Consider the following 13,353-nt stretch of genomic DNA (forward strand, 5'->3'; position numbering starts at 1 on the left):
CTCAGGAAGCAAGCTTTGAGCCAAAAAAACAGAGAAGGATTCTCACAGCCTTTCAACACAAGTCCAAGTCAGAACTCTGCAGCTGTCAGGTTCCTCTGTTGCCCCAGGGATGCCCAAAGCCCTCTCACAGGGTTTGCATACACGACAGCAGACAGAGGCCCATTTCTACCAGCCGGAATGATAAAGTTCAGGATCCACTGAGTTACCTAAAAGATCAATCTTACATGACAGTTTAAATTGTTACTATGCTGTTTTATAGATGTAATGAGGCATTAACACTAAAAGCAATACAGGGTTTTATAGGCTATTTAAAACAGAACTGGAGATAAAATACCCTGCACAACAAAGGATATAAGGAAACGGCTACACAAGGCCATGGGCCAGGGACAAGGCATGATGGAGAGATTTCTCCAGGCTGGGAGACAGATAGTAAAAATATATTTCACATATTTCTGAGAGCTAAGATAATCTGCAAAGAAAGAGAGGTTGTATAGCAATGAGAACTTCATGAGCATAGCTGACTGCCAGCAGATATTATGATCTCACAATATTGATGTTTTGTACTAATAATTACAAAGTCAGCAGCTTTACAATTACTTATTTGGATAAATACAAGTGTAAGTGCATCCCGTAACATCATGAATGGAAATAAAGCACGATTAAAAGTGACAGCTCATATGCTAACATTGATTCCTAGACAAGACAGAGAAATAGGAAGAATGAGAGCACAACCAAGGGTAAAATAATCTTGATACTCAAAAAGAAAAACACCAAAACACTAAACTACCAAACCAACAGATAATGAAAACATTCATAAGCAGTGAGGAAAAATATATTAACTTTCCTAACTGTTGAGACTAGATATACATACTATATATATATATATATATATATATATACTATATATATATATTTCAGGCTTATCTAGACAGAAGTTTGGGTTAATTTTTGTCTTAATTTTTGTTTTTCAGCATGGAAGTGTTGGTGTTCTCACTGAACCAGGTCCCTGCCTGTGGACCAACCTTATTGGACCTTCTAAACCTTATTTAATCGAAAACCACCCGATGACTTCTCTGAAGAGAGATCTATTGTTGGCAGTCACTGTTTGGATCAGACTTCTTAGCAACATACAGCTGTGCAGCACAGCTGGGAGTGGGAAATCCCCTGCAGGGACTTCCTTCCCACTTCTTACTGATCAGACTGAAGCATTTATTTTCCTTTTCACTAAAGAGAGCAGAAGTAGGGTACAACACGAATCTGTTGCTGCTGCACCTTTTAATGATCTGCAGGATGCTAATCCCTCCCCTCGTAAACAGTGCAGCAGCTTGATCCTGCATTGTGCTGAGCCTTGCACACTGCTGAGCATCCTGCACAGTCCTATTTGAGAATAGGCCCTCGCATCATTCTGTGAGTTCTTTTGTGATTGAACTTCACATCAGACCATGCTTACACGATCACACACTCAGACCAAGCCTCTGCTTTGCACTTCTGCCCAGAAACCTGCATGACTAAAGTGATCCAAACTGCACAGCTACTTCACCATCTATGTTCAGGATCTGTTCCTCTTAAATCTCTTCTAACAAAGCTTTGTTCAAAGATGATTAACAGGTGCTGTCATTAAAAAGTTGCCACTTTCCAACAAGCACATGGATCTGCTAGAAATCTAATGTTTCTGCAGTCTTCCCCAAGAAGGGACAGTTGTGATAACTGGTAAGGCCTGACAGAGCTTGACGTGCTCAAGTACCTCCTACCCCACCTAACGTGTTGAAAGACTGCTGGCTTCTGGAGAGGGTGCCTCTCGTCTGTGTGAAATCAATCGCATAAGCACATATGATACAGGACAGATAATGCAGCCCACTATGATTACAAGTGGCGATTTTTTTAGATAATTATGATTTTGTCCAGGAAAGTTTTATTGGTAAAAAAAGCAAAGAAAAGCATTAAATAATATGCACAGAAGTGTAGACATTAAACAAGGAACTGAAACACAGACTTTAACATACATTGTAAGGTGCGCTGAATATAGAGTGTGCGCACAGCATACAATGCACACCAAATAGGGACAGGGATCACACTGAGCACCTGGCTGGCACACAGCCACTCCACCTGGTGCACATTGAAGTTCCAAACCTAGAAGACAGACTCCCTGTTAGTAGCTGGAAAAAGCAAACTGTAGAGATGGCAACGTACCCTGTCCAGAGGGATCTTTCAGTAGTTCTGAAGAGATGTTTTGGTGATGGCAGCCTTGCTGTTGGCAAAACTGCCAACTTCTTGTCAAAAGGATTTTTTTTCTCAGGAAGGTGGGAAGGAAGTGTTCAGTATGTTTTCAGAAACTATTTTAAATGATTCTGAATCTTTTGCTGTGCTTAAAGCAGAACTCAACACATAAATTGTAAGTCTCATTTTTGTGTAGGTTTCAAAGAAATTACGGATGTAGGAAATTTGCACTGGATTCTGAGTCCAGTATTTCAGAATTTGATAATTGTTTTTCTTCTTTTCCGTTTTCCATGAACTAGTTAAAACCATCATTGCTCTGGCAAAAAGCCTATGTTTTGAAAGGATTTTTATTCCCTTCTTATTCCTTTTGTTCCAGCATGTGACTCCAAGTTACAGCATTCACTGATGAGATGGTGGCACTGCACAGCTCCAAGACCACTGCAGTCAGTAAGAATATTCCCACTGACTTTTCTGAGCTTCACATCAGGGTTTTATTTGGGATTTAGCTTTAGTCTCAACTCACGTCTCAATTTACTGTGCATTTAAAGTGAACACAGAATAGCCAGTATTGGCATGTTCCGCTTCTACAGAACAAGTCAGATGAACTGACAGCTTTTAAGTTTAGGAAACATAACAAATTCACAGGATATACAATGAGAAACATCATCTTACAGACATGCAGCAAGAGGAAATGCAACTAATCCAATCCAGTGTTTATTTCTTTAACATTCTATTACAGCAAAGAAGTTCTATAATGAGATTACTCCATTTTATCTCTTAATTGTATCCAGATATGCCAAACGTATTTACTGCTAGTGGCTTGTACACTGTATAGCATTTTAGAGCTAATTCTGAAACAGAAGTACTATTGCTGCACAATGAAATATTCTTACTGTTATGAATCAATACTATTTTCTACAATTAATTGTGATTTCTTTTTTAATTGGATATAAACCCTACTAAACTATGAAACAGCTATTTGTATAAATATAATTCTTTTAAATCCAGGATGATATCAACATAGAATGTTTTATTTAAAGAGATTGCAAGCAAAAAAGAAAAAAGAGACATTATGCATTTCCTTTATTTACCATTATTAAAACCAGCAGCAAGCCTAGTCTTGAAAGCTTTCAGGTTTTTATTTTTGAACATCTGAAATCTACCATTGTGCATAAACATGCACACACATCCTCCCCAAGCAGTGTATTTATAGTTTAATTGTTCATTAAAGAGTACTTAGCACCTGGCTATTGTTTGTATCATACCACATAGAGAGGAAAGCACATTATTTATAGTATTTACACTCACAGATCTCTAGGGGCTGAAATACTTAGCAATCTTTTAATTAATATAAAACATATAATTTAATTAATATAAAACACAACCAAAAATGAAAAAAAAAAAAAAAAAAGCTAAGCAAATAGTTTTAAAATAACATTGCATCAAAGCTCTTCTGTTCAAAAATACGGGTGAATAGGCAGTGAGAATCCCAACCTGATCTGTTACTCACAGCTACTTAAAAATGTTAAGAATCATATCTATGTAATAATACCTCATTTACCTTGATTATACAGCCCAACAGCATATACCATATTGTAGGTATTTATAACCTGGTACTGTAAAAAAAACTGACACTCTGCACATATTTCAGAATACACGCTTAAGCTCAGTTTTCCTGAACAAATACTCGTACCAGGAACAACCAAATTCCTGAATGCAGCCAACATCAAATCTAGTTTGTGAGTCCTACATGAGTATGGGATACTTTCTTTCACTCTACTTAGTGGTAAAAAGATAAGCGACAGGCATGTGTTTATCTGTGCTGCATGAAATAGCAGCTTAAAGCTCACCTGCGTGTTATCTCACCTTAATGAGCACTGTGTTTCAACACACATTATTCAACACATATTATGCTCGTATTTCACATATTTTTAATAAAATTATATTAAACTTAAAATTAAAATTTTCAAATGAAAATACATTTACATAAGTTATCAATAATTAATACAATTACACTTTGATGACCTGATATGAATCAGAACTTCCAGATAAGACATATAAGTAATTTCAGCTGTTTAGAAAAAAACACTGCACTTCTTGATGATTTATTACAGTAAGAATTTACCTATTAAATTGCCAGTACTTTGGTGGAAGTTAGATTGTGATGCTGATTCCAAGCTTGATGACATATCAGTCAAGTACTTACCAGAGTAAACATTGCAGAATACATATCTGAGGCTATCACAACATTTTATACCAGGTTAATCTTTATCCAGCTGCTCAATACCACTAAAACAGTACTTCAGGTATTTTTACAAGAACATATACTTTCAGCAAAATTCTCTTTGGATCATCCTTCAGTATAATTACGCAATCAATCAACATCTATGTTAACACTTAGTGCAGTCTACACGGGCATTAATATTCTATTTATTTGAAGTGCCCACAGGATCTAGGAAAGATTTTCCAGTATTTCTATGATCCAGACAGATCCTTGCGGAGATTTTTCACTCTCAATTTAAGTCTCTTATCTGCAGGACAAGTGTTAAATTGTTCTGCATTACTACCTGTACCATTCTAGTTCTACTGCAGTTGTTCAGGTATTACGATTCAAATTTTTTTAATTCACTAGGAATTTGTCAGTAACTCGAGCACTGCAAACCTTAGCTCTGTCCACCTAACTGTGACACACAGGAATTTCTAAACTCTGTATGTGTCCACAGAAAATGCACTTACCTGCTGTGTGAATCCTGTCACCAGATCCTTGGCAGCCATCCTCATCATCACAGTCCCCACTTGTCTCCAACTCTTCACTTCTTCCTCCCCCACTGCCAGGATCTCGGGAAGACCATCTTTCCAGTTTTAATTTTGCTTTCTCAGCATCCAGCTAAAATGAAAGAGCAAAGAATCAAAAGCTCCTGCTTCTAGTGACCAAACTGGATTGCTGGGTTTACAAAGCAACAAGCATGTTCACATTCTCTCCAGAACTGCTACTCACGTTATAGATTGATTCTAGCAGTACTGTGTTTTTGCATTTTTGGAGTAAAAGACTACACCATCAAAATATATCCACCACAGAGGACCCCCAACACTTACCGTCCCACTTTTGATTGTAAACACCACATCAGCTTTGTGTTAGCTCTGCCCCATGGCATGACAAGGTACAGTTAAAACCTGTTACTCCTGTTACACCAGTATATCTTAACCAAACGGAAAGACTTTGTAGCACTGTTCGAAGCTGGTCAGAGCTGCCCAATAGCCTCTATCACACACATTTCTCGAAAAAGAGAAAAGTCTGTAGGCTGTAGATACATTTGAGACTTTGTGATCCGTTTTAGCCCAGAGAAATGTGATTATCTCTGGTGCTGAGGGAAACATATTTTAAAATGTATTTCCTTTGAAGGTTCAAGCAGATTTCACACTAAAAAGGAGATGGGCTGTGAGCTGCAGGAACTGGAGCATAGACTAACACAATTGGGCTGGATGGATGGCAGCGAATGCAGCCATTTCTCTGCAAAGGGAAGCTCTTTGGGGTATTCTTCTTGTTCTTCAGATGCCTTGAGCTGCCATCCTCCACTCCGGGGATGATAAGTGCTTGGAGAACTTGTAGAGCATGGCAGAGACCCTGATCTACAGACACCAACTTCTTTATGGCAGAACTGAGGATTTTTTTCACCCTTTCACTGAAAAGATCTGTTTGCTCACTCTGAAGATGCAAATCACTTTGCACTGCAGTGGGAAGATCAGTAAGTGGATAGGGTATGGATTTCAGTGGGAAAGTGCATCAGAGACTGTTTAATTGTTACTGCATGCCTGTTTTTTTAAAAAACAAGTTGACTAATGCTGAGCCTTGCTATTCATTGGTATCTTGACTGATGTCATGACTACACGAAACAATATTTTGTTAAACGATGAGAAAAATTTGCCTACGAGGGAGAAAGATAACTCAGTTCTTTCACAGATTTCTCATGTCCTCACTGTATTAGAGAACAGTCATTCATTCTTAGTTATAATCTTTCAGAATGAAAAGAAATGGCTAAGTGGTGAATGGAACAGATGTAATATTTAATGAAGGTTTTTAATGATTGTTTGCCAGTAGAGCAGAAATGTTTATTGCCTGTTAAGGCAATCTTCTTCTCAAAAATTTTACTTCACTCAGTGTTCATGGCTCAATCTGACCCCTGACCAAAACAAGTAAATACTTGAACCAAGTGTGTACCACTTCTGCAAAAAGACCAAGAAAAGCTCAGCTTTCCAACACGGCGCACCTGCAGCACTTCACGTACTTCCGTGTTCTTAAGGCCTGCACAACAAAAAGAGATTAAACACAGTTGAGACCTGCATCTCCCCTTTGCTATTCAAAGTTGACCCAGATCTTCCTTGGCTTGCCACTATGGAGGCAGGCCAAATTAGACAGAACTCTGACGCAGAAGCACAATATCACAGCTCAAAACCAGCTCCAGTGCAACCTACTTACCTTTCCCCCTCTTACAGCACTTCCCAAATCTTTTCAATGATTTTTCCATCAACAACTTTTGGATCTATGATTACCATTAACCAAGAGCAACGAACCAGAGCCCAACTTTGTGCACACATACTGGCTTATACATAAATAAACACATTCCAGGAGGTGAAGCAGTGTGAGTTAGGAACATTTGTCCCTTGACAACTGCCCCATGATGTTAGTGAGAGCACTGATTCAGTGTGACAGCTACGTGTATACTAGCCTTTCTCCTTTTCTTTTCTTCATAGAATCAGAGACACCCTTCTCAAAGCCCTGAGACTGCACTGAGACAGCACAGGCTGTGTCAGGATCAAATAGGGTGCTGGCGCTAAGAAAAATCATAATAGAAAGATGTCCTTTACATTTTTTTCAGCTCTACAAGGTCTGGAAGATGACTGTGGACAGGGAATGTCCTTAATACACACTCTAACACTGCTGTCCATGTTCAAGGCCTCTTCAGAGACAGCCACGACCTGCTGAAACATGCGAACAACTCTCCTAGGGGAAGAGAGAAGCCCCCAGAGCTTCCAGCCTGCCCCAGAGGGCCACAGAGCACACAGCAATCCCTTCCCCAGATTGGAAGGCAGACAGCAGTGACTGGAATCAATGATGGCACTTACATTTTTAAGAGCTATTCTTAAGCTATATTTTGCTGACTTACACTCTGCCTGCTGATGTGTAATGCAATCCAACCATCTCTGGCAACTCTGCTCAGTAGTTCCAGCCTGGGAGCGACCTACCTTGGGGCTGAGAATTGATGCTTCGATTGAACAACTGCAATGGATTTCAGGCTGAGCACTGCAGCTTGTGTCTTCACCTTCACAATGCAGAAGGTATTTGCTGCTCAAGATTCCAGAAGATACTGCAGTCCTTAAAATCTAAATCTTCAAGTTTTTGGCATATTTGAAAGACAGTCCTGCTTACCCATGAAAAGCTCGTGTAAATAGCTTAGCAAAATTTCCACAGCCCAACTGAAAACTAGTTTGAATCAGAATTTTTCCAAACTGTAAGCTTTTGGATCAGGTTCATAAGACTCTAAAGAGTTTCTGAGAAACTTTACAGTCTTTCTGTGGAAAAGATTTAGTATCTGTTTCAGCTCTGAGTCAGACAGAGATTATACATATGCATTTTATTTACCCCAGCAAAGGCTGCTAGCTTAAGTAAAAAAAGAACACAACTTTTTACTGACATGGTATCATGGAGAAGAAAGAAGTCCTATGAGAGTGGTCCCCTATTAATACCTAATGATGTAGCACAGGTATTCCTGATCATCTAAAGAGACTTCACAGACTTCTGAGAGGATGTGAACTCACAGAATCATAAAATCTTTTGAGTTGGAAGTGACCACTACAGTGCCAACAAGTTCAACTCCCCTGCAATGAACAGGGACACCCACTGCTCTATCAGGTGCTCAGAGCCTTATCCTGTCTGAATTTGATTACCTCCAGGGATGGGGCACCCACCATACCTCTGGGCAGCCTGTGCCAGTGCTGCACGGCCCTTATTATAAAAATCTTCCTTCAAAAATCCAACCTAAATCTCCTCTCTTTTAAAAGTCTGACCATTTAACCTTTTCCCTTTCCACAACAGACCCTGCTAAAGAGTCTGCTCCCCTTTAGATACTGACAAGCTGCCCTCAGCTCTCCCCCTGCCTTCTCCATCTGCACAGCCCCAGCTCTCTCAGCCTGTCCTGTAGGAGAGCTGTTCCATCCCTGGCATCATTTCTGTGGCCCTCCTCTGGCTGTGCTCCAGCAGCTCCATGTCTCTCCTGTGCTGAGGACTCCACATCTGGACGCAGTGCTCCAGGTGAGGCCTCAGAACAGAGCAGAGGGGCAGGACCACCTCCCTGACCTGCTGGTTGCTCTTCTTTTGGTGCAGTCCAGGATACAATTGGTTTTCTGATCTGCAAGGGCACATTGCTGGCTCTTGTCCAGCTGTCATCCACAAGTACAACCCAGGTGCTTTTCAGCAGGGCTGTGCTCTACTGTTGAACCTCATGAGGTTCACCTGGGCACACTGCTCAGCCTGCTTATGTTCCTTTGGATGGCATCCCGTCCCTCAGGCGTCACTGCACCACTCAGCTAGCTGTCATCAGCAAAACTGCTGAGGCTGCACTCAATCCCACTGTCAATATAATTGATGAGGATATTAAAGAACATCAGTCCCAGTACTGCTGTAAGCTGTAGAGTAATATTAATTTTGTCAAGATAGATTTTAAAACTGTATTTTGCATCACAGTTTTAGGATTTTCAGGTCAGTGAATACGGCAGTGAAAATATAAGAGAACACACTTTTTGAATAAAATCACTTAAAAGCTGTGTGCTTGGAATATTCAGAGACAAATCCCATATAATAATAGTTTAATGAGGAACTTGTTGATTAGTTTTCTGCAGACATTTCAGTGGGAATCTTCTTCTTCTCTGAAAAGAGAGTTTTGAGTTAAAACCTAGCTTCCTTCCAGTTTTCATGTCAACACATATATCTGACAGAAAGTGCTTATTATAAACTGAAGTTAGAAATTGCAAGCTAAGAAGCAGTCTTCTAAAATGTACTTCAATTACATAAACATGATTTGCAGAAACAAAGCACTTTGCTTGCTTCCACCCATATAATGCACAAAGCCTGATCTTGAAAAGAGTCATAAATGACTCAGTCCTGTCATTCATTTCTTTAGTCAAAAATAAAACTAAAAGTCCTTTCAAAAGCATTATTAGGTCATAAACAACTACAACTGAAATAGACAATGCTCCTTTGTTTTTCTCTTTCTATATACATTTTTTCTGAGGGACTGACACACTGCTTTAGGCATAAAGCTGCATTTTACTGGGGCCTTGTGACTGAGCAGATGTTCTGACATTTCGCAAAACAAATACAACAGATTTGAGACATAACTGCCATATATGTGCTTTTTCCAAGAGGTCCTCTTTTTTGAGATAGCATTTATGGTTAATTTTCCTCCACATATGCTCTTTGCTTCCTTCTGAATGCATCTGGCAGTTGCTATTCTTCCTTCTTTACACGTTATCTAGCGTTCATATATTACAGCATAAATAAGACAAATGAACTTATTTGTCTTAATCTTCTCTGACAGTTTCTTTGGTTTGTTTTTCCCCTGTTTTCATTTCAGAGAAATCCGGAAGCTCCAGTGCATTATTGCTTTCTAACTTCTTCTGACAGCAGTATAACTCAATGAGGTAGCTTCATGCAACTCCTGGATCCTTTTTTTAGCTGAAGATGGACAGTTAACCTTCTGGAAGAAATGACACCACCAAGGTTTCCTTCTGCTTGATTTATTCAGGTTCATATAATAACCTTTACTTTAAAAAATCTTGCTTTACAAGTCACCTGTATGATATCAGAACAATTTAATTCAGCAGCTATGCATAATTCATGCAACACGGTCAAGGATTTACCATGGTTTTGAATTGTATTCCCATCTCTCCTGACCAGACCTTTTCCACTTTGGGAATTGGACCAGTAGTGGTAGATGCCTTTGTTTTATGCTTTTCTCTTTTGCCTGAGTACCCTGTATTTATTTGCACTGAGATTTGTATTTCTCATTATGCCAATGCTGCTGGTGTGCAAATTGATGGGGAAGGCCCTGTTTGAGCACATGGAAACATGGAAAGCACAAGTGCCACATGGAAAGCACGAACGACACAAGTATGCCCACAAAATGGGGACCAACAGCCCCCATACCTCCTCTGCCCCAGTGTATCTCCACTCTAGTTTCTGGTTTAAGTCATTCAATGAAGAACATGCAGAATGATGAGTGCAATTCTGTGTACTTCAACTCTCAACCAAATCCACTTCATAAGGAGAATGACACACACATTTCTAATGTGTTTTACCTCCTGTTTTTCCCTTTCTACTTCATTCCAGAAGTCTTTCCTTCAAAATATATTAATTATTTCACTAACTCTCCTACTGTGCTTCCAAGCAGCTTCAGTATTAGCTGAATTACCTTTGGGAAGGCCAGGACTTGCTTTTCAACTTTATTCATCTTTCCCAAGCTGATGCAGTTGGTGCTTTTATTTGCTTTGCTCTGTCATTCCCACACCCTCCCTCCCCAACAATTACAGCACTGAAATGCTATTTTCTGAAATTGCACCTGAATTCCTACAAGGCAAATACCTTCCTAGCATTTCTGTGGAAATGCCTCTGGAAGGCGTTTCTGTACAATCATTCCTCTATTTTTTACATGAAACTTTTTCTCACAGACTTTTTCAGACTCACCTTCTTTATACTGCAGTTACAGCTGCTAGTTTAGATTTCTAATACCTTCCCTGGAAGGTATTAATTGTGAATTATGTAAACTAAGCACAAATAAAAATGGGCTTATTCTAGTTAATGATCTCTTTTAACCAAGCACATCAGCTGTTTAAAGTGCATTAAGACGTTTTGTTTTGAATTTAGTAAGGCAGGTCAAGGAAGCAAGCAGATATCAGATATCCCTCCTTTACATTTTACCTCACTTAGTGAAAATCAGTTCATTTTTGGTATTATGTAACACACCAAAGAAGCCCCTACTCACCCAGTGCTTGGTGTGCCTAATACATACATCTGGGTTTGTCCCTGCCAAAGGCACTCCCTTCACTTTTAGGTAGTTAGTGTAGTCTTCTCCAAAAATGAACTCTGCTTTTTGAATTGCAGTATAGTCTGAAAATAGAGCATATAGCTAATGAAACTCTCATTACATTGAGACTTCCTGCATCTTGTTGAAGTTAAAGGCAATTGTAACAAAAATCTAAGATAAACAATGCCATTATTTGGTGAAGAGTATGCAGGAGCTGCATCGAGACAGTTCTTTGGCTCTGCCAAACAGTTCATTTTTGGGAAAGGGGCTTTTTGGCACTAAATCTTCAAAGGGCTGTTAGGAGTGCCAGTGCCAAAAGCAGTTGTTGCCCTCTGCGAAAAAACTGTGAGCTACAACATCTCTAGACACAGATGTGGAGAGCAGCATCCATGCACATATTAGATGGATGACTGTGATATCACAAGTTGGAGCTGCACTTATTCTTTGTAATAATTGTAATACTGCTTTAGGACTGGAATGTGCAATTCTCTGCAAGGGCAAGAAGCTAGGAGATGAACAAACTGTTTCTCAGCAGCACCAAGATAGCAAGGCACCGAGCCAGACACATCAAGAGTCGTCACCCGTGCTCTCACAAACGATCCTGTTCTGCATTACCTCAGACATCATTTCTCCATTTTCGGAAGAAGAGAGTTTCAAGTGCGTTGACTTCACAGAAGGGCTAAAGAAATGACCAAAATTTAAAAAAAAAAAAAAGAGAGAGACTTCTCTGAATGGTTGACTGGGATAATCTGATTGCTGACTGTGAATATATTTAATGTTTCCCTTAAATGTGGAGAGATCTCTGAGAATACAACTAACATAGAAATATAAAGATGAGAAGCAAACTTTTTATATGTCAGTTAATCATTGTGCAAGCACTCTACCAAGAGAAAGATGGGGACAAAAATCCTCAAGTATTTGCAAGATTTGGCTGAATAAAACTGAAAAGTTGCCTAGGGTGTCAGTGAGCTGCATGTGATTTCAGCAGGTCTCTTCCAGGCTTCTATTCTATGTCTCTATGCTCTGCTAGTTTCTAATATTAGAAAATTGATTTATAAAATCAAAATCACAAACCAGAATGTCTCCTATTAGCCTTTTTGGTTATTTCCTTGCTTGTCTGATTTCTGTATGGGCAGATTATGTCTACCTATCCAATGACATCCATTCTTTCCTCTAGACTAAGAATGAAGCATCTCAGTTGTGCTTGAAGACAAAACGTGGCTCAAAAAATGTGTTATTTTTTTGCTGGGGTTTTGCATGGTTTGCAAACACACTGTTTGACTAGGAGTTCCAACTCATCAGGTTTTAGATATCTAATAATAGCCAAGAATCTCCTGTCTGATCAGACTTGAGAATGAGGAAATGAGACGTGCCTGCAATCAGGAGGCTGGATGCACTCCATCAGTCCTTGAATGGCATCCTTCTGACAAGCTGTGTGTTTTCGTGAGTTAAGTAAGTAAACAGTGGCTGCTCTACATCATCAAAAGAACAGAGCTAACCTTTCTCCTTGCTTTGTACTGAGACAGCAATTACTCCATTTGCTGAAGGAAATTTTCATGACATGCTCCAGTGCATGTTAATTCTGTTTCATGTTCTTGGATAATTATCTGCTTTCAAGCTTATGTTGGTGAAGATCATTTTCATAGTATGAGAAATTTGACATTTCACTGGAAAGACTTGTGAACATCAGTCTCTCATTATTTGGAAGTGCTCAACGGACTCAGGCTCTGCATTTGATGTTTCATGTTAAAACATGACAGAAGCCGTGCTCTGTTTAGTCTCCTCTACTCTAAATCCCAGCAACCAAGCACTGAAATACAATGTGGAATAAAATATAGAAAACATGTTAAGAACATGAATAACAACACCTGTCATTCCTTTAAGATGTACTGATGCTGGCAGCTAAATCATAAATTATTCGTTACTCAAGCTTCAAGTTCTACCACCACTGGAACCCAAAGGAAAACATGTAAACAATCACGCTGCCTCACCGCCATCAGACTTCTCTGAAATCCCATCACATTTCTAAAGTTTTTATACTATTCCGAAAGTGACA

General features: G+C 39.4%; 1 protein-coding gene across 4 annotated transcripts in view; it reads right to left on the bottom strand.

Annotated features, from left to right (window-relative positions):
• LOC122161356 (glypican-5-like) overlaps positions 1-13,353 on the bottom strand; it is a 363,065-nt gene that overhangs the window by 84,572 nt on the left and 265,140 nt on the right. For 3 of the 4 annotated variants that reach the window (XM_042820739.1, XM_042820743.1, XM_042820740.1), the window contains one exon: positions 4,954-5,104. In XM_042820739.1, the coding sequence (XP_042676673.1) occupies positions 4,954-5,104 (151 nt within the window). Of the gene's footprint in view, positions 1-71; positions 220-4,953; positions 5,105-13,353 lie in introns of those variants that run through there. The other variant, XM_042820741.1, reaches the window with a different exon arrangement.

Source organism: Centrocercus urophasianus, unplaced genomic scaffold (assembly GCF_019232065.1).
Source record: "Centrocercus urophasianus isolate 14NV4802_14NV808 unplaced genomic scaffold, USGS_Curo_1.0 seq_19, whole genome shotgun sequence".
NCBI lineage: Eukaryota > Metazoa > Chordata > Aves > Galliformes > Phasianidae > Centrocercus > Centrocercus urophasianus.